This window comes from Clarias gariepinus, chromosome 26, assembly GCF_024256425.1.
Source record: "Clarias gariepinus isolate MV-2021 ecotype Netherlands chromosome 26, CGAR_prim_01v2, whole genome shotgun sequence".
Classification (NCBI taxonomy): Eukaryota; Metazoa; Chordata; class Actinopteri; order Siluriformes; family Clariidae; genus Clarias; species Clarias gariepinus.
Window position 1 is genome coordinate 1846181 of NC_071125.1, and position 19655 is coordinate 1865835.

The 19655-nt window shown below is 41.6% G+C and overlaps 1 protein-coding gene across 1 annotated transcript; it reads left to right on the forward strand.

Annotated features, from left to right (window-relative positions):
• Nucleotides 1–1537: 1537 nt before the first annotated feature.
• nr2f5 (nuclear receptor subfamily 2, group F, member 5) lies at nucleotides 1538–15882 on the forward strand. The gene is made up of 4 exons (XM_053488148.1): nucleotides 1538–2583; nucleotides 10819–11099; nucleotides 11275–11521; nucleotides 14614–15882. The coding sequence occupies exons 1-4, from the start codon at nucleotides 2217–2219 to the stop codon at nucleotides 14928–14930; spliced, it is 1212 nt and encodes a 403-aa protein (XP_053344123.1). The 5' UTR covers nucleotides 1538–2216; the 3' UTR covers nucleotides 14931–15882.
• The last annotated feature ends 3773 nt before the right edge of the window (nucleotides 15883–19655 follow it).

Genomic DNA, 19655 nt, shown 5'->3' on the forward strand with positions numbered 1-19655 from the left:
AACATTTCTTTTGGCTGCATTAATCATTTTGTCCCAAATGACTTCACTTGACGTTTTCCCTGACACTATAATTCTATAATAGACTCTTTGTTTTATGTGTGTGTGTGTGTGTGTATATAAAGTTTGCCTAAATGCAGGCCACTTACTTAAACCTAAATTAAATTTAAACTTAATTGACACACTTCTCACATTATGAATATTTGCCATTTAGGTTAAGTGAACATAATTTTCATAACTGTATATAAGATTTATCTTAAAGCAAAGACTAGAAAACTCCAAAAGTAATGTTGGGTTATTCTTCCTAAGATCCAGTGCTAATAGAAATCTGAGCCATGCTTTCTGCAGTTTAGGTGTAAATTCAGGGCTGTGTGATAATTATTAGGTAACAGGTTTACAACGTGGCAATCAATTTTCCCTCCTAAATTTCTCACAGTCTCCAAAGTGTGTTCTTTATATATTCTAGGTTTATTATTTATTAGTTCTTCATTAACTGGCGTGTCTCTCCTAACAGCGAGCCTTTTGTTGACTAAAATTCTCTAAATTTACTGACAAATCCAGCAAGAGGGGTTTTTGACTCCTGTCAGGCTCCAGTCTCCCAGGGAGAAAGGTTTATTCACCTCCGTTTGGTCAAAGCAGAGCCTGCGGTACACAAACAAGTGCTTTTGGCAGCAGGAGATTACCTTTTCACCTAAATAAATGAGAATAAATCAAGGGGGGGGAGGGGGGGGGGTGATTTTAGAATAAGTCCGACACAATCACGTGACTTGATTACAAAAGGAGAATACTAAGTTTTAAAGTAGTTTATAAAAAGCAACGCGAGCTATAGAGAGAGAGAGAGAGAGAGAGATATTGAGATTTTTAGCTGTTTAACTGAAATTGATCCTTATATTAGATAGATAGATAGATAGATAGATAGATAGATAGATAGATAGATTACTTTATTAACCCCAAAGGGAAATTGTAATGTTACAACAGCCAGTTCGAGCCCATGTATACACACTTCAAAAACACTTCAAACACTTCAAATATATACATAGAATTTGTGTTGCTACATTTATATAAACATCAAATGGTGCGACTACTGACACCTTTAGAGTAAACATAATACTGCACATTGTTGCCATAATTCAATTTAAAAAATAGGAAAAAGACATTTATAACTTGAAGTGTACATATATATATAGTGTAACTAAGGATGTGATTACTATTGTATTTTACAACAACCGTGGTGAGACCTCTTTCTCTCTCTCTATATATATATATATATATATATATATATATACCTCTCACCTGGCCTGTTATTTTCCCCATCTAATCTTATTAACTGAACTTTAGAAAGCCGCCGCTGTCCAATTGGACAATTCCACCTCCACCAACCAATAGCGCACGCCTCCTGTGTCAGACCCCGCCCTTAAACGCGGGCGTAAATCCCTAATATGGAGAGCGCGTCCTTATTTGGAGCGCAGTGGGCGGAGCTCGGACAGCCCCTGCAGTTTAGTGTCACTTTCACCAAACTCGGATCTGCGAGAGAGCTGAACCGAACTGACAGCTGGCGGATGAGCCGCTCCGCTCCTGCTCCTGCGACCAGCTTCTCGTTCCACACACGCAGAATATTAATCACCAATAACGGATGTTTCCATTCCAGCATTCACGATTTGATCTGGACTGAATGATCTCTGTGTGTGTGGTGTTTTCTTCTTCTTCTTCTTCTTCTTCTTTTATCCACGCGTCGGAGAACATTCCCAGGAGCGCACATGTGAATTTAATTACCTGCTGCTTTCTTTCTTTTCCTACTTTTCTCATGCATGCATGCATGTTGGTGTTTAGCTGCTGTTTCGGGTTCAGCTCGTCCGCCGCTGTGTGTGCCGTGATTCCTGTAAGCGTCTATAAGTGACTCGAGTTTGAACTGAGAATCCGTGAAACTTTTTTTGCGCAAGAGCAGGCTTTGATCTCCGTGATTTGCCCGCACGGAGCTCGAGCACACTTCGATCATGTCACCGTTGCGCGTGAACTTCAAACGTCTTAACAAATAATCAAAGCGAAACAAATAGGAACAATAACAAAAAGAAAGATACATTGTATCTTGTGTTTGGTTTTAAAGTTGTGGATTTAAATCCCAGAGGGACGGATTGTTCTCTCCGTGCGTAAAGGAGTTTCACCCAGACGGAGACGCGCATCTGATCTTTTTTAACACCACCCCTGCTCTACTGGATAGCATGGCAATGGTAGTAAACCAGTGGCAGGAGAGCATCGCAGCCGATCCCGGCTCTCAGCTGCAGCTGTGCGGCCAGGAGCCCGGGGGCGCACCGGCAACCCCGTCCGGGTCCACGCCGGGGAACGACGCGCTCGGCGCGGACAAGCTGGCCAGCGTGGACTGCATGGTGTGCGGGGACAAGTCAAGCGGCAAGCACTACGGCCAGTTCACCTGCGAGGGCTGCAAGAGCTTCTTCAAGCGCTCCGTGCGCCGCAACCTGACCTACAGCTGCCGGGGGAACCGAGACTGTCCCGTGGATCAGCACCACCGCAACCAGTGCCAGTACTGCCGCCTGAAGAAATGCCTCAAGGTCGGCATGAGGAGAGAGGGTGAGTGCTGCCCAGACCCACTCATCATTCCTGCACAGTATATTTAAAGTCTAATAAACAAATTAAATTAAAGTAAAGTAAATAAATCACACACACACACACACACACACATGCTGCTTCTGAATAATCATCATCATTAATCAGGTTTCATTCAGAATTCTTATAATATTTAATGACAATAATAAAAAATAAAAACAGTTTCTCAGTGAACTTTCTAACAAATCAGACTTCACACAACATTTACTTCCCGAATTGTTAGAGAATGTCAGTTATGTCTAAGTTCCCAACACCGAAAGATGGTTTAAACTGTTTTAACCTTCTAAAAAAAAAGAAGAAGTAGAAACACGTCTTCGAATTATGTTCATCAGTGAGGACTGAATAGCAAAAACTATCACTTTTTTTATACTTCCTGTTAAAGATCTCATAATGTTAAGATAAGCAAATTACATTTTACAAGATCATTAATTAATAAACAGAGATCATTTTGCATTTTCATACTTAACAATCTTATATGTTATTTAAATTAATTTGTATGACTCATAGGCTTTTATATTTTTTATCTATAATGAAAAAAATTTATAATGCAAGATCCATTATATTATATTACAACTAATGCAAAATACATTTTACCTATGTGATATATAATTCAAGAATTCACAAATGAGTTCTTAAAACAAGGCTTTCCCTGATTTAAATTTTTAAAAGAATATCCACTATACATGGATATCTGCCCATCGAACGGTTTCTAATATAGAGTCTAATGTACTGAATCATACTGAACATACTGCATTATATCTTGCAAATATATATATATATATATATATATATATATATATATATTTTTTTTTTTTATATATATATATATCTGTAAGGTTTAGATGGAAAGAAAAAGCACTCTGCGCTGACTAAGTGGAGGTAAATGTCACTAAAAGTGTCTGTCAGGTCAAATCTCCGTCTCCACAAGCCACAAGTTATGTCGACTTTATATGGATCTGACTGTAAAAGTTACTTTGAAACCGTGAAAAAGCATGCTTCTTACCCAGGGAACCCTTTTGTTTTCTCATTAATTATGGTGTTTTGCTCTTCTGACACTCCAGCTGCTACCAAAGTGCCCCAGCGGGCTCCATTTATTGTGTTATGTGTATTATGGATGGCTCAGTTGGAATAAAAGAGACACACATCATCTGCAAGGAGCAGTTTTTAGTTTCTTAATAATCCATATCGATTTTAGGCAAAAGAAAGAAAAAAACATGCACACACCAGAACATTTTGGATGGAATTTATTTTTGATTGTTGCCAAATCTTAAGGTTGTTAATTTTCCAAACACAGTCCATATTATTATTAGATTAATTATTACTTTAACCTAATATCCACTTTTAAAGACACATGATGATTTGATTAAATGCGCCACAACTATTTATTAGGGAAAGTAGTAAACGTGTTTACTGTTTAGTTTATCTGAAACAGATCCTTATATTAGATATAAAGTTCTTTATTAATCCGTAAAGGAAATTGAAACAAGATTATACAACAATATACAAGCAACCAGGTGTGGAAAAATAGTCAAGCTAGGTTTAATTAAAAAACAAAAAGCCAAGCAACATTAGCGAGAAACATTAACATTCAGCAGCACTTTCATGCATGCACGGTGTATTGGGCATAAGTAACTGTTAGTAAAATAAGATTAATATAGAAAAGAATAAAGAGTTCAAAGTAGTATAAAACATAGCATTTACATGCACGATGTATCAACAGTGCTGAATCCTATATGTTGGAGTTTTGCTTACATGCACATGATTGCAAATGTGTTTGCAGTTTGCACAAAAGTGCTCCTGAAACTCTACAATCACCGGTATGGAGAAAGCTCTCTTATAGTATTATAGCGTTCAAACTTTACACAAATGTTAGATAAAATGTAAGCATTGTGCATTTTGTTCAAGCAGAATTTGCTTATCATCATAAAACGTCTTCTTTTTTTTTTTTTGAGTCAGCTGTATTTCCAGCCAGAGGGTTAACGTCCCACAGAAATCCTCAAACTTCTCTTAATTTGTCCGTTGACCTTCGTCCAAATTTCTTTAGTTCAGTCTTAATGCCAGAGCAGCTGACCAGACTGTTCGGAAAATATGCTTTAGAGTTAAATAAAAAAAAACAAAAAAAAAATCTTTGAAATTTATTTAAATATCTTGTTGCCTTAAATAGAAAGTAGAAGAACAAACTGAGATATAAATCATAAATGTAGTTTTATTATGCGTCACATTTTTGTTTGCAGGATGCTGCTGCACTAATCCATATTAATTCAGGTTACATGTAAACATGCGTAGAGTCTAATATGTGCATGTAAGTAATAACGTGTAGAGCTTGTGAACATGATTGGCGTCTATAGTCTGTTTATTACATTATATGAATTACTGAAATCTATCAATGTCACAAAGTGGTTCGGGTTGTTTATGCGATCGGATGCAAAAACTTGCACTGCATTGCAAGTTCCATTAAGCACATTAATTCATGGACACTTATTCAAGAATTAGGGATTTTTAAAATATTTTTCTAAATAGGATGTGACAACCCAATTTAGTGTCACACAGTTAATTCATGCATACGAGATATCGGTTCATTGGTGTGTTACTCTATAAAAATAATTCACCCACTCTGATCTTAATAATCTTAGCAACATGACACACACACACATTATAACATATTTGTTTTTGTATTAGAATATATTTTCTCCTTACGCATACCTTAAAACTCTACCCATCCACTTCACACACACATACACACACTCACACACAGAGGGATACACCATATCCTTCTCGCTTCATCTTCGAGTTCATACATAAGTGAAGCGATCTTTTGAATTATGCAACGTTTCCCGACGAGAAACAGATAGAGAAGCGCATTGTATCCATGCAGGACTAAGTGAGCCGTGTTCTGGGTTACTGTGCTATGGTAACTGTGTTGTAGACGCCGCTAAACCAGCCATTACCGTGACTGGTAGGTCAAATTCTACCATCCTGTAAAGGCACGTCTAAGACTTCGAGACAAATTCGATGTTTATCTTATTGACATTTTGTTCAACTTGGCGTATTTAAAAAAAAAAAAAAGAGAGAGAGAGCGGCTTGTTTTTTTGGGGTGTCGAGGTGTGTGTTTTAAATTCGGTTATGATATCTTAGGAACTTGAGAGAAATGTTACAGGATTGCTTGGTAGGCCAGCTCCTTATTTATATGATTTAAGAAATAATAGGTAATAAATCTGGTTTTAATACTAGCACGGTTGGTGATTATTAATAGAACATAAAAGTGCAGACTGTGACTTTATTGATAACAAGCCAAAACCTTCCCCCCTTCTTTCTCTCTCTCTCTCTTGTGTGTGTGTGTGTGTGTAAGTATGTATGTGTGCAAGGTTTAACCTCATTCGTAACCCCATTTATCTAATCTAACCTAACATGTGTAAATAATACCGCTTGCCCGAGTCGAAGACGGAGGTGTTGACATCAATAGATATGATTAATGGCACATGAAAAAGGACGTCTTGTCTGATAAAGAGACGTCCTCGAGAGAGAGAGAGAGGAAAAAAGAAAGCCTTTTTCGTGTCGTTTATGAGTGTCTCTGAAGCGGCTAATTTCATCGAGCTCTTTGTGATGTGGAGTGCTCAGAAATCCCACTCACTACTCCTACTGACGCGTCACGTGTTCGTCGGTGAATGAGGCCGGAGTGTGACGCAGTCTCCATTGTGCTTTACAAAGACCCTCAGTTCATGCTTTTTCCTGGAACGCCATTTTCTGATAGTATTTTGAAATCAGGGACTTTTTTTTTTTTCTTTGGGACAAGGCGGACCGAACCCCAAATGCGCTTGAACCATTTTTAAATTTTGTGTAAATAGGTCAAAGGTCTGCTGACTTTGCGAAAGCTCATGTTTCCCTTCTGGCACCGAGCCAAACCCGTGCAACTGCTCTACCTGTTTTCTCACCTTAGGCTCCTCTTGACATGAGTGGCATTCTGGCCTAGACAAAAGAGCTCATATGATGGAGAAAAGGCAAATGTGACTGACTGACACCAGTTCTGCGTATGTGTGTGATTGCCGGAATGTCCTGCCTGCACTGCCGTGACCTTTGTTAAGGCACGAAATGGATAGATATAGACACGGCAAGAACACTGGCACCCACACACACACTCACACACTCACACACACACACACACATACACTCGAGATTTCACTCATTATCTCCGTCGTCCACACAAAGATGTCCGTTCACCCGTAAACAGCGTATCGAATCTCCTGAACGGTGTGAAATATTTCAGGTCTCAGTTCCCCGGGCGAACGCGCTCAGGCTAAGCGCTAAGACTCCCAGCAGCATGCGCACACGCTGCACGCTGCCGCAGGAATCTGAGCAGGCACACACATACCGGAGCCTCGTCCCGTGACCCGTAACAAAGGGTGAAATATAGGTCACTGAAAGGTAAACATTAATATTAGACAGGTTAAAGACAAAGTCCAAATGTGACAGGTCTCAGCAGGGTTTGGGTAAATATCAGCTTGCTGCTCGTGCACTTGGCTAACTCTTATCTTGCATGTTCTACGTGCACAAAAAAAAAAAAAAAAGTGAACGCTTTCTCCTTTCATTACGCACTTTTGAAGAGGCAAAATGAGATTGCATTTGGTTTTGTTCCCTCTTAAGTGATTTCGCCTATACCATAATCACAAGACCTGCAAAACTTGAAAAGCGGAAAACTAACTGTAGGGAGTTATTAGCATAAATGACTTCTCCCAGGTTTACCGTGGCACTGCCGTAGTCTGTTTTTTAAACGTTCCTTCAGGGCTGAAGTATGTTTGGCAGATATAACTGTTCTAATATGTTTGCATTATCACCCTTGTTTTTCTTTATGGCACATATGAACCACTCAATCTTTCTTTTGGCCTGGAGAGCGTTCGGAACTGGAAAAGTTCTCCAAGTTTTGATATATTACACATGACAAGAAACACAGCGAGTTGGAAAGATGGGGAAATCCAGCTGCTATGACACTTGACCGATAGCAATAGATTTCTTCCAACTCCCTACCATGTGTTTAGCATATTCCCTTATTAATTCATCAGGGCCATGTGACTGGAGCTATTATGGGATGTGTGAAGGACTCTTCCTGTTCCTCCGGCCATAATAGATTTAGCATGTCAAAAGCTGCTAATTTCACAAGATCCACAAGACCCAGCGCTTCTCTGGCTGGTTGCAAACGTGCACCTTTTTAGTACTGGACAAAGTAGCACTAAAGGTAAGAAGAAGTGTTTGTTTTGTACATGGCACGGACATCCTTTTCCCTACTTTCGTTCGACTGTTCACGTGGATGTCGAATGAAGCGTCGGGTCAGGGATCGGGTGATAGTGAACTGTCAACACGGCTGGTGCTCAGGGTCAGTCCTGTTATGACTCACCGGTCTTTGTTCAGCGACTGGCAGAGGGGAATTCAAAGCAGGAGTGACATCATGTTTACAGGAATTTTTCAAGGTTTAGGTCACCTGAATACGATAGCAGTTCGGTAAAATAATCATTTCAGAGTATTATCTGCCATGCTAGGGTCAAGACAAGGCTCACACTATAGCCAGCTGTATTGAAGTCTGTTGCCATGACATACACAACTCGGTTCAGTGTAGTCACTTCCTCTAAAGTTCCCAGTAAGAGGCGTCTTGCTCAGCTTAGAAGCCTTGTTCCACTGGCCACCCACAGCCGATCCTGGATCCCAGCCAGCTACTTCTACATTCGCTCCCTCTCTCTCAGTCAGACTCTTTTTCGTATTCTCTTTTTCTTCCTCCATGTACCCTTTGACCCATTCCCCACTTTCGTTCTGAGCCAAGGTCCACATTCTAAAGGCCTGTTGTAAACACGGTGCAAGGCTTTTGCCCTCTAAAAAGGCACACTAACATATTGCGGACTCGTTTCATGTAGAGTTGAAGCTGTTTTGCTTAACAAATCATCATTTGTGTTATAGAGATATGAGAAAGAGTTTACAGTGAAATGATTTCCTTACAGTGAATGAGGAACCTTCAAATCATGAACCTTTATTAACCTTTGAATAAGCCATACGAATAATTTCTTAAAAAGTCACAACCTTAGATTTCTAATCTGTTTAGCTTGTCACATTATACGTATCTGTACACCTTTTTGAAACGAAAGACTCTAGTTTATTTCTACATAGCGCTTGTACAGGGTTGCATAAGGCCAGGAGCCTTTCCCAGGAGACTCAGGGCACGAGGCGGGGTACACCCTGGATGGGGTGCCAGTCCATTGCAGGGGACTCACTTACACACTGATTCACATGCTACGGGCAATTTGGGAATGCCAATTATGCTAAGTTGCATGTCTTTGGACTGAGGGAAACTGGACTACAAGCAGGAAACCCACCGAGCATGAGGAAAACATGCACACTCCATGCACACAGACCCGAGGCAGGAATTGACCCCTTAACCCTGGAGGTGTGAGGCCACAGACCTAATCACTCCCACCAGAATGCTATTTTTAGTTGATTAGTATATTGAATTTTCCTTTTTTGTATTATCACTCAGTGCTTGTTAATGATTTGTTGCACTTGTACCATATTTCCAACCACAAGGTCTAGTTCTGCCTCGTAGTTACTGCACCAGAGGTCCTGTTTCTGCTCTAATGCTAGTCGCTTTGTTGAGGTTATCCTTGAGTCTTCCCCATGCACTGTCCTGTCCCAATGTCCCCTTTCCAGAGTCTTATAACTCACTGGTTCTATCCCTGGCTACTTATTCATGGTTCTTTGTTTTTACTCCTCCCTGTAGGCCCTACTCTAGAGCATGGTTCAGGGATCTCCGGGTGGAGTCATTCAGGTACAAACCAGAACTCTGGCCTGTTAGTTATGATGGACAGTGGTGGCTCAAATAGTTAAGGCTCTTGGTTGCTGATTGAAAGAATGGGGGTTCAAGCTCTTGTACCATCAAGATGCCACAGTTGGTTCCTTAAGCAAGGTCCTTAAGCCTCTCTGCTCAAAGGTTGGGGATGGGGATTAGCCATGCTGTATCATGTTTCTGACCACATCTTCCCAACAAGTTTGGATATGCAAAGAAAAAAACACTTTGCGTTAACTTATATATGACAAGTAAAGATATATTTTAGTTCTTTGGGTTTCTGTATCTAGTAGGTTTGAGTCTGTAGCCAAATGGCATTCAATGCTAGTCTTGGAGTCTTATCCCTGAACTTATGTAGGCCAGCTAATATGTGGCTTAATAATTGATTGTCAGTTGGATCACTTTGAGGGGGAATGCACAGAAACGACAATCAAGCAAGCCTGGCTGGGAATCAAACCCAGATCCTGGAGGTACAAGGGGACAGTGCTAACCACTACACCACCGTGCCGCCAGTAAACAATATAACCCTGGGAAAAGAAGTTCCCTGTAGTCTGAATACTTTGTATATAGACTACATGCACAGTGTCATTACAAGGGGATTTGGTCATCCAGATTGGGTTTTTCATTTTGCTACAGCTCATCTCAATTAAAGCCCACAATATCCGAGGGTAAAACATGATTAAGGATAATATCCATGTTGATTAAGGAGAAGGTCATGACCCTTGCCATACTTTACAGTCCTGTAGTAACACAGCTGTTCTATTCTAAGCGCAGGAGACGCTGGCTTTTCTTTCCATCTTTAACACACCTCACTCTGTCTGTTCTGTCGTGCACATGGTCGTCGTATGTAACAGTAGATGGAGTTATTAGTCAGACAGCGGCATGGCTGAACAGGTGTTTTCCAAATGGGCTTTGAGGGGCATGGTGGCAAAAATGGCCTCTGTTTGGCCCTTGGCCTCTGCTGAGCCATTTGTCAAGGGGAGGTGTGAAAAACCATTCCGCTTTAAGCACTATCTATTCACTCATTACTCATTGATGGAGCGCAAAGGATTCTTCTCTCTGATGGGCTCCATAGATATGCAACGAACACTCAACCAGTGTTTTATTCAGGCCTAAAGTATAATCTAGTAAAGTGTGCCGTGTTTTCGATATTCATTAGGCAATATGATTTGAGTAGGTCACTACTTCAAAACTATAAAGAAGAAGTCAAACCTGTATAGGATTACTTAACAAAGTCACTTATTTTTAAAGACTAAGAATAAATACTAAATTTGCGTTTGCTTTAAGAATCCGATTGCACTAATATTAAACAAGCCACCCTTTGCTATCAGCTTTGAGCATTCTACAACGCTTATGTGTTCTCCTTTCTTTCTCAGCCGTCCAGCGAGGACGCATGTCCAGCTCTCAGACCAGTCCAGGCCAGTACCTGCCCAATGGCAACGACCCCTACAATGGGCAACCATATCTATCGGGCTTCATCTCTCTACTTCTACGGGCGGAGCCATACCCAACGTCGCGCTACGGTGCCCAGTGCATGCAGTCAAACAACCTGATGGGCATCGAGAACATTTGCGAGCTGGCAGCGCGTCTTCTCTTCAGTGCTGTAGAATGGGCCAAGAACATCCCATTCTTTCCAGACCTACAGCTCATGGACCAGGTGAAGCATTTAAAGACTAGTAAACCCCTGCTATTGTGATAAAATAAATAACTAGCTGATTAAATTAAGTTAAAAAGCATTTTAGCGAAACAATATGGAGGTATATTTGTAAATAAATGAAATCATAAACTGAACCATAATCACTGATCTTTATTATGATGTTTTCATCTCCTAGGTGGCGCTGTTGCGCATGTCATGGAGTGAGCTGTTTGTGCTGAATGCAGCACAGTGTTCCATGCCCCTGCATGTTGCGCCACTTCTGGCTGCCGCCGGTCTCCACGCCTCCCCGATGTCAGCCGAGCGCGTGGTGGCCTTCATGGACCATATCCGTGTGTTCCAGGAGCAGGTGGAGAAGCTGAAGGCTCTGCAGGTCGACACAGCCGAGTATTCCTGCCTGAAATCCATTGTGCTCTTCACTTCAGGTAGGAAGCGTCTACAGAATAAGCTGACTGATTTGAGTGTGATGTCTTTCGAAACGTTACATGATTCCCAGGTTCCACTAGTTTCATGCGGTCTTGAATGTTCTTGATCACGTAGAGTCTTTTAACAGCGCATATCAATGTGTAAAACTAGTAAGAGCTAAATTTAGAATTTAATTCTAATGCATCATGGACAAAGCTTGAAATGTTGTTCCACAGACTAGAGGTGTGTGTTTATTCAATCCCACTCCCACCAAAGGAATCTTGCAGGAATCCTATCCAGTCCCGCCCACTCGCGCACAGGATTCCTTCTTGTACCCACCTGCAACATGAACCTAGTGTACACCACAAAAAATATAAACAAATAGCAGAATGCTGTTTCAATTATAATTACCCTGCCCAGTGCACCGTGTCCGATAAGCTCCCGTGCTGTACTTGCAATCTCATAACGAAAGTAAATCCATCTATTCTTCTGGCATTGTTCTTGGGTCTTGTTGGAACCCAATCCCGGTCCACACCTCTAGCACAGAGCAGAGTGAGGCGTGCTGCTTTATCATCTGCTGCTGGTTAGTAACACGATCCAGCCTTAAGGGCTAATGCTACATTTATGATCTTTTTATAGAAAAAAAGCTAGCATTTCTGTCCTTCAAAAAAAAAGAAGTGCTTTCCAAGTTCTCCAAGAGCTGCAAACCTTTCCGTAGTTTGAATGTAGCGGTAAAGTTCACTATGGTGCACTGGAATGCAGGGGGATCTGGAAGGGATAAAAGATAAGGCAGCTGCTCTGACACACCTGATGCTACACAGGAAGGGGTTACTAATTAGGTAATGAGTTAAATGTCAAAAGTCTTGGTTAAAGTCAGATAAATAGCTCGGCTGTACGCAGATGCAGCATTGATGCACTTTTTGAATTTGCTCAGAAAGAAAAAAAAAGCAGTGGTTGGGAAAAAACATACAGAGTCGCTCGGAATACCGTCCGAGCATCATGCCCTGCAGACCCAGTTACTCCTGTGGCATGTGTGTACATCGCGATAGGTCACCAGTGACGCTTCAAGTCTCTAAAGTTTCCCGCACACCTACTTTTCATTCGCTTTTGAACCCCAGAAACACCTTCCCAGTCCTAAAATATGATCTACACTCTCCCAAATGGTTCCCTTGTTTTTTCAAGCCTCCATCTATTATTGAAACCAGCCGGGCGATCTCTTGCCCCTCCCCCTTTCTCCCACCAGCATGCCTGAATTATGTATGCCGAGTTACAGTGAGAGGGTTTGACGCGGGCTGACCTACATAACTCGCTGTCTCCTTTCCCAGAGGGGTTTCTACCCCGTCTATATTGCCCCCAATCTCCCAACTGGAGGCGAATGCCGTTGGTGCTTCATCTTTGTGCCTGGTTTCGCAGTGGTAGGGGGCTTCCCCATGCGTCCTCTCACTGTGAGACACAAAGGGAACGAGAGAGCACCTACTCCAGTATAGGCAACCTCATGGGAAACTGCGCCCAGGCACGCAAGTCTTGTCAGTGCTGACATTATTCCCAAGACGGATGCATCACCCAGTTGCCTCAAAGCACTGGGTACAGTGACTGATGATGTCTTTATATGCCCTAATGTGACAAGGTCAAATGTGACAGTTGTGTCCCTCCGTGCAGCAGGGAAACGGTGGGGGTGGATTTTTATTTTTTTTTTACCCCCAGAGAAATATGAAGCAGTTAATCTTTTGTTCCTCCAAACTAAAACTCAGCATGACAACTTATTAGTAATGTGTAAGCTGACGGAGCGAATGAAGATGAGAAGCATGGGTTGAAATCATTTTTCATTCATGAGCGAGGAAAAAAGTTAGTGTAGCCAAATTCGATAAGAAAAAATACAAAGCTCTAAAGTGAACAGAAGAATCCTGGACTTGTCCTGGTCTCTATGAGGGCCGTCCACGTCTTTTTCGAATCTTTAGCATTATTATGAGCTACCCTGGATGGGATCTAAAGCAAGCGATGCAGCAGCACTTTGGTCAGTTAGTCTGACACGCCAGCGTGACTTCCGTCATTTTCGTCACCTCTTAGTTAACGAGCTGAGTCTGTGTTGCAAATGGATCGTGTAGCTGCATCGGATTTCTCATTAATATGACCTTGACGATCACTGAAAATTGTGAGAAAGGTCACTCATGCGCTTTTGTTGTTTTTTAATGACCACCAGTTAAACTTTTGCATCAGTTAAACATCTTTACAATGTACTCCTGCGACGCATAACCTCTAACTTCTAATACTGCACCAACCGAACTCAAATTAGCACCAGATTCACAACCAGTAATTAAACATACAGTAATCAGCCAGAACAATATGAGCACTCTGCTAATTTTAATTAGGAACCCTGGAAAGAGCTCGGACCCGGACTCTACTAGACCTCTGAAGGGTGTGTGTGTGTGTGTGTGTGTGTGGTATCTGGCACCAAGCCGGTGAGGAGGGGCCTCCATGGAACGCTCTTGTTTTTCCAGCACATTCAAAAGACGCCCGATCAGATTGAGATCTATAGGATTTGGAGGCTGAGTTAACACCTCAAACTCTTTGTCATGTTCCTCAAACCATTCTTGCTCCATCTATCGCAGTGTGGCAGGGCGCATTATGCTGCTGAAAGAGGACACTGCTATCAGGGAATACAGTTTCCATGATAGGGTGTACATTTGAGCTACAGTAGCTCTTCTATTGGATCGGACTACACGGGCCAGCCTGTTTCCCTCATGCACCAGCCCCTTTTTTCAGATTCTAATACATCAACTTCAGGGACGAAATGTTGGTTTGCTGTTTGGTATATCCCACCCACTTCTAGTTTCCCCTGTGACGAGATAATCAATGCTATTCTCTTCACCTGGCAGTGGGCATAATGTTATAGCCGATCAATGTGTGTAGGATCGACTTTTTATTCCTTTGCGTACGACCTTAACGTTCTTGTTTTATTTCTTAAGCGCATTTTATTGGCTCTGTACATGCACAATGACAATAAAGTTGAATTTAATCTAATCTAATTTAATCTAATCTTAAACAATGTTTTGTCCCTCAATCCCAGGGTGCACAATATAAACTAACCACATCCTCTCTGCTCCTCTTCCAGATGCCATGGGCTTGTCAGATGTGGCCCATGTGGAAAGCATCCAGGAAAAGTCTCAGTGCGCCCTGGAGGAGTATGTAAGGAACCAGTACCCCAATCAGCCCAACCGTTTCGGACGGCTCTTGTTGCGCCTTCCGTCGCTGCGCATCGTCTCGTCGCCAGTGATCGAGCAGCTCTTCTTCGTGCGCCTGGTGGGCAAGACGCCCATCGAAACACTACTCAGGGACATGCTGCTGTCCGGCTCCAGTTACAACTGGCCCTACATGCCTGTGCAGAGAGACCGACCCCTCTCGCTCCACTACAATGAGAACGGGCCTTGACACCATCCACAGACGCTAAAGCCACCTCATGTAGAACCCATCAGCACCTAATTCGCCAGTCTGTTGTCGGGAATGGAACTCTTGCGATATTCTCGTGCCATGAATTCTTCCGCAGTCGCTCCGGCGTGTTTACGGACATCACGACCGAGTACTTGACTGCATCACGTCAACTCAAAAGGGCAAAGTCCATTCCAGTCCACTGATTTTCAAACAAGCCAGAAGCCATTAAAGCTGATACCAAAGTGGGTGTCTTTTTTTGTTTTGTTTTGTTTTTGTTTTGGAACTTTGAGAAATAAAATTATAGTCCGGACTTTACCAGGGCTTTAAGAGAAACTCTGTATGTCCGAGTGGAAAAATTGTTGGAAAAAAAAAGAGGCCAGTAAGACTGAATATGCTAATGCCACTGCCAAAACACGAACGGCAAATGGTGAACTGTATGAGTTGGTGAAAAAAAACAAAAAAAACTTTATTGTGGTTCGTCTCAATGTCAATTTGAGTATCTGAAGGAGTTTCGAAGATGTGAAAGAGGCACTTCATATATGAAACCAGCCGGGCACCCTTCCTTTTTTCTCTACGCTCTTTTCAGCTACCACCAAAAATTCAGCACAGCTAGATAGACTTTCTGTAGTTGCCATGTAAGGTCAGTGTATAGAGATTCATTTTCTTTCATGGAGCAAAGAAAACACTGAAGAGTATATCAACAAAAATCAGGACCTCGGCTATGCTGCACGTCGCAGCAGATATCAAGTATTTCATGATTCTTCTAGCAGTATGTTTCAGTACGTCACTGTTGTAACATGGCACTACAGCTTTCGAAGGCAACGTTCGGATTTTGAAACCAAGCGGCCTAGGAAAGCATGACCTGTTATATTAGTTCACAGAATATTTCTATAAGAGTTTTCCTTTCATGTATTTTAGGTTTGATGAAAATAAATGAGTCCTTGAAATAAAATGTGTCTTTTAGATATTTTTTCTTTGTTTGTGTAGTCGAAGTATTATTGATGAGATGGCACTGCTTAAAAATGATACAGTTCAATCTTGATATATGATGGGCGTTCGGGTCAGACCGGGACTTTTGATTGTGCAGAATAACAGAACACCTGTACGTATGAGAGTAAAAACTCCCTGGAATTCTCTATATAATCCGCTGCTACACTAATGCACTTATCCCAGTGTTTCACTACTGCTTGGACACCGTCAAGGTAGACAGTTTTCTCAATACGCCAAAGCCACGATCTGCTTCATTTCTGAAACACTGGCCTCCCAGGAACCCCTTAATGGACTGTACAGGGGAGTTCCTATAATGTTCAAATGGTGTTGGTGAGTTGACGGGTTATTCATCGATTTTCAAGGATCAGGTGTTTCACTCGCTGAAAGTTAACAGGAATAACTGCAGTGGGCTCAGTGCCACCTTGAACAGCGTTGTCGTTCACGTGGCCTTCTTTAACATCTTATACTGCGTGCTGTGACGAGCTTCTGTGCTCTGCGTTCTGCGCTTAAGGTCTTCTGTAAATGTCAATCGCTTTTATGCCTTCATTCACCAGAAATTTTATCAGTGTGACTCAGTCCTGGTTTGACTTGAACGTCCATCGTCATTAAATATTTGAAGTATAAGCCTTTTGATTTCTAGGAAAACAATTGTGGAAAATGTGTTCTAAATAAATTTCATAACATTGTTAGTTATAGAGTTGATGTAGTGTTTGCTGCTCCCACGCTGGGCTTCATTTATCAACTTGGACATGAACAAATTAATTCATAAATTATTCAGATGAGCATTTGCCCAGAGAATGTGGTACTCATTAAAATCCGCTTAGTTGGGTGAAGGTTCATATGCTGCGCTTGCTCCTGAATTTCTTGAGTAAATTTATGTATAATGAGGCACATTTACGTCTACCTTACAGCGCGGCCCCGCTTAGGAGGCGCTCTTTCACCTTTTTCCTCGTCATTTTGTTGATTTTTTTCACTCCCTTTGTCCTTTATGGAGTCTGGTGGGCGTTGCTAAATGAACATCAGCTGTGGAAACATGCTTGATAATTTACAAGTTACTGGCTTTCTTCATCAAACGATTAAATAGTAATAAAATCAGAGACGCTTTTGCAAAGTTTGTATGGAATATTTAGGGTTTTTAGGCTTTATAAATATTTAGTGGTGCATACTGTAACTAATTATAAGGGTTACACTCTTCATCTTCGTCCCTAATTACGTTCATCTTAGTAATGCTACCCCAAAGACACGTGTTAGTACTTTGGTTTTGTATCGCTTGTTTGACATACACCGATAACCCAGAGCCGACCTTAAGAAAGAAAGGGTACGCTGTCCGGTTTCTGTCCTCCCCCACTTTTCTATCACGCCTCTCTTCTTCTTGAACAGCTTATATAAAAATGACTTATGTCTCTATTTCAGAGCTGTCAGTCCCAACCGGACACGGTGACCTCTCCACTCCCTCCGATCCCACGAGCTTCCCATGAATATAAACCACATGTGGTGCGCTACTTATGTGAAAGAGTGTGTATGGGTCTGAAATGTCACCTGATAGTCCGGCGTGTATCTTCCTTTCGATCCGTGTGCCATCAACATTTATGGGAATCTGAATCGATAACTTGACGTACAAGTTATTCACCGAGGTGCATTCGGATTGTTAAAAGAGGCCCGAGCAGGTGCCGGGCCACGGCTGAAATGACAAATCCAGTATCTCTGCCTATAAATCATTCATACTTGGCATTAATAGACGCAGACTCCACTATCACAGACAAACAGATTGCTGCATTTGCCCCCTGACTAAAGAGTCACTCCTGTTTAACCCCGACACCTCAATCTGTTATGACACGGTTTCAATTTGCCAAGAAATGCGGGTAGACTGACGTGACTCAGGGGGAGGAGGGCGTTCTGTATACTACTAAGTGGATGAATGAAGACGCCCCGTGGCTGTTGCTTTTTAGACGGGAATTCTAGCCGCAAGGGCAAGGCACCTCGACTGAACTCGCCACGTCGCAGTGTCCAGATCGATAGATAAATTGAATTGAGGTCACAGTTTGTCCGTAAGGGGACCCACTTTTCTGGCTGACTGTCAAAAAGCCAGCTGGGACAGAGCAGTGTTTTTTTTTTCTGTGCTCTCTTATTTACGCTATAGACAGATACATTTATTGATATACTGATACAGGGATAACGATAATAATCACAATGCCAGCAATTCAAAATGAAGCACCACATTTTTAACCATAAATTAAGCCAGTTTCTATAGTTGTAAACTTAAAGGTCCAATATTTTCTTACTTCTTTAAGAACTTAACACAGAACTCGGAGCTTCCCCAACAGTGTTTGTTATAATTCCCATCAGTCTCCTTCCTTTTTCACTCCTCTTCCAAACACCCCATTTCAGTGTCTATGCAAATGAGCCACTGCTGAGCCACGCCCCTCCGGATACCAGCAAGGCTGAGCAACAAGCCGGGGGAGGGGATCTTCTTATATGAGGTCATAGTAGGAAAAATCTAATTGGCTTGTTTAAGACCCAGTAAACACAAAAATACTAAACACACACACACACACACTGGAGAACCATTTAAATCTAAGTCAAAAAATGACTGAAAACAAATTATGCATAGTAGATCGTCTTTAAAATTATAGCTTTATCTCTGGATCGTGAAACAATCTGACACTGGAGAAAACAATAACGAATATTAAACCTCTAAAAAATTCACCATTACCTTCTGACCAATCAGAATGCAGCATTCAACAGACATGCGGTTACACTGTACATGCATGCATTAAACAATGTACGCAGCATAATGAACGCAGGCCGTTGGGGATTTTTGTTGCCCGTGTTTACTGCAAACACCAGTTCGGGCCGAATTAGCATCCGTCTTCTCAGCATCCAAAAGCAGGCTGTTTGTGGAAAAGCCTTCCGGCTTTTTTCCCTCTAACCAAAAGCCATTTCACGTTCCAGGGCACACAAGGCTGAACGATGACAGACTAATCCGACTTTTCAAGATGAGGGCATGCCTCGTGCGCTTCTTCTTGTGCTCAGCTTTCCTCATGGGAATTCCAAACCTTTCCCAATCCCATGGCAAACACGGGGAAAAGAGCCCCGACGCCAGAGTAACGGGAACTCCCAAATACAACGTTAAGAAACCCAAATTCCACTGCATTTTAATAGATGTATTTCAAAAAATATATAAAACATAACACCACCCGGCTTCTCCAGCTATAAAACCTTTAAGAGAGGGTCTGAGTCCAATATCTGGCCACCACATCAATATTAACGTGGGAGAAAGTTCCTCCGAAGCCAGTTAAACCTCACTGCATCAATATTGATGTGCTGTGCTGTGTTCCTGCCACCTACTGGAATTCACACAGGGCATTGGTTCCAGAAAACAAACAAACAAACAAACAAACAAACAAACAAACAACGCTTAATCCTTAATCTGACTTTAATCTGAGTGTTTTTATAGAATTTAATGTGAGGTTTTAAATAAAATCGTGGCTAAATGAGATATAATAGAGTTTTATTTATTTATATATATATAGAGAGAGAGATTACATTTCACAAGATTATACCACAAAGCCTGACTTAAAAACCTCAAATATTATTTTTAAAGCTAAAATAAAAACAGACAAGAGTGAAATGAAAGCAATCGTCTTTACACACCTATATAAATCTTAAACCGTGCTCTGAGTTTCTGTTCGGAATATTAAAAACACACAGTGCACATACAGTATGTACCCATTT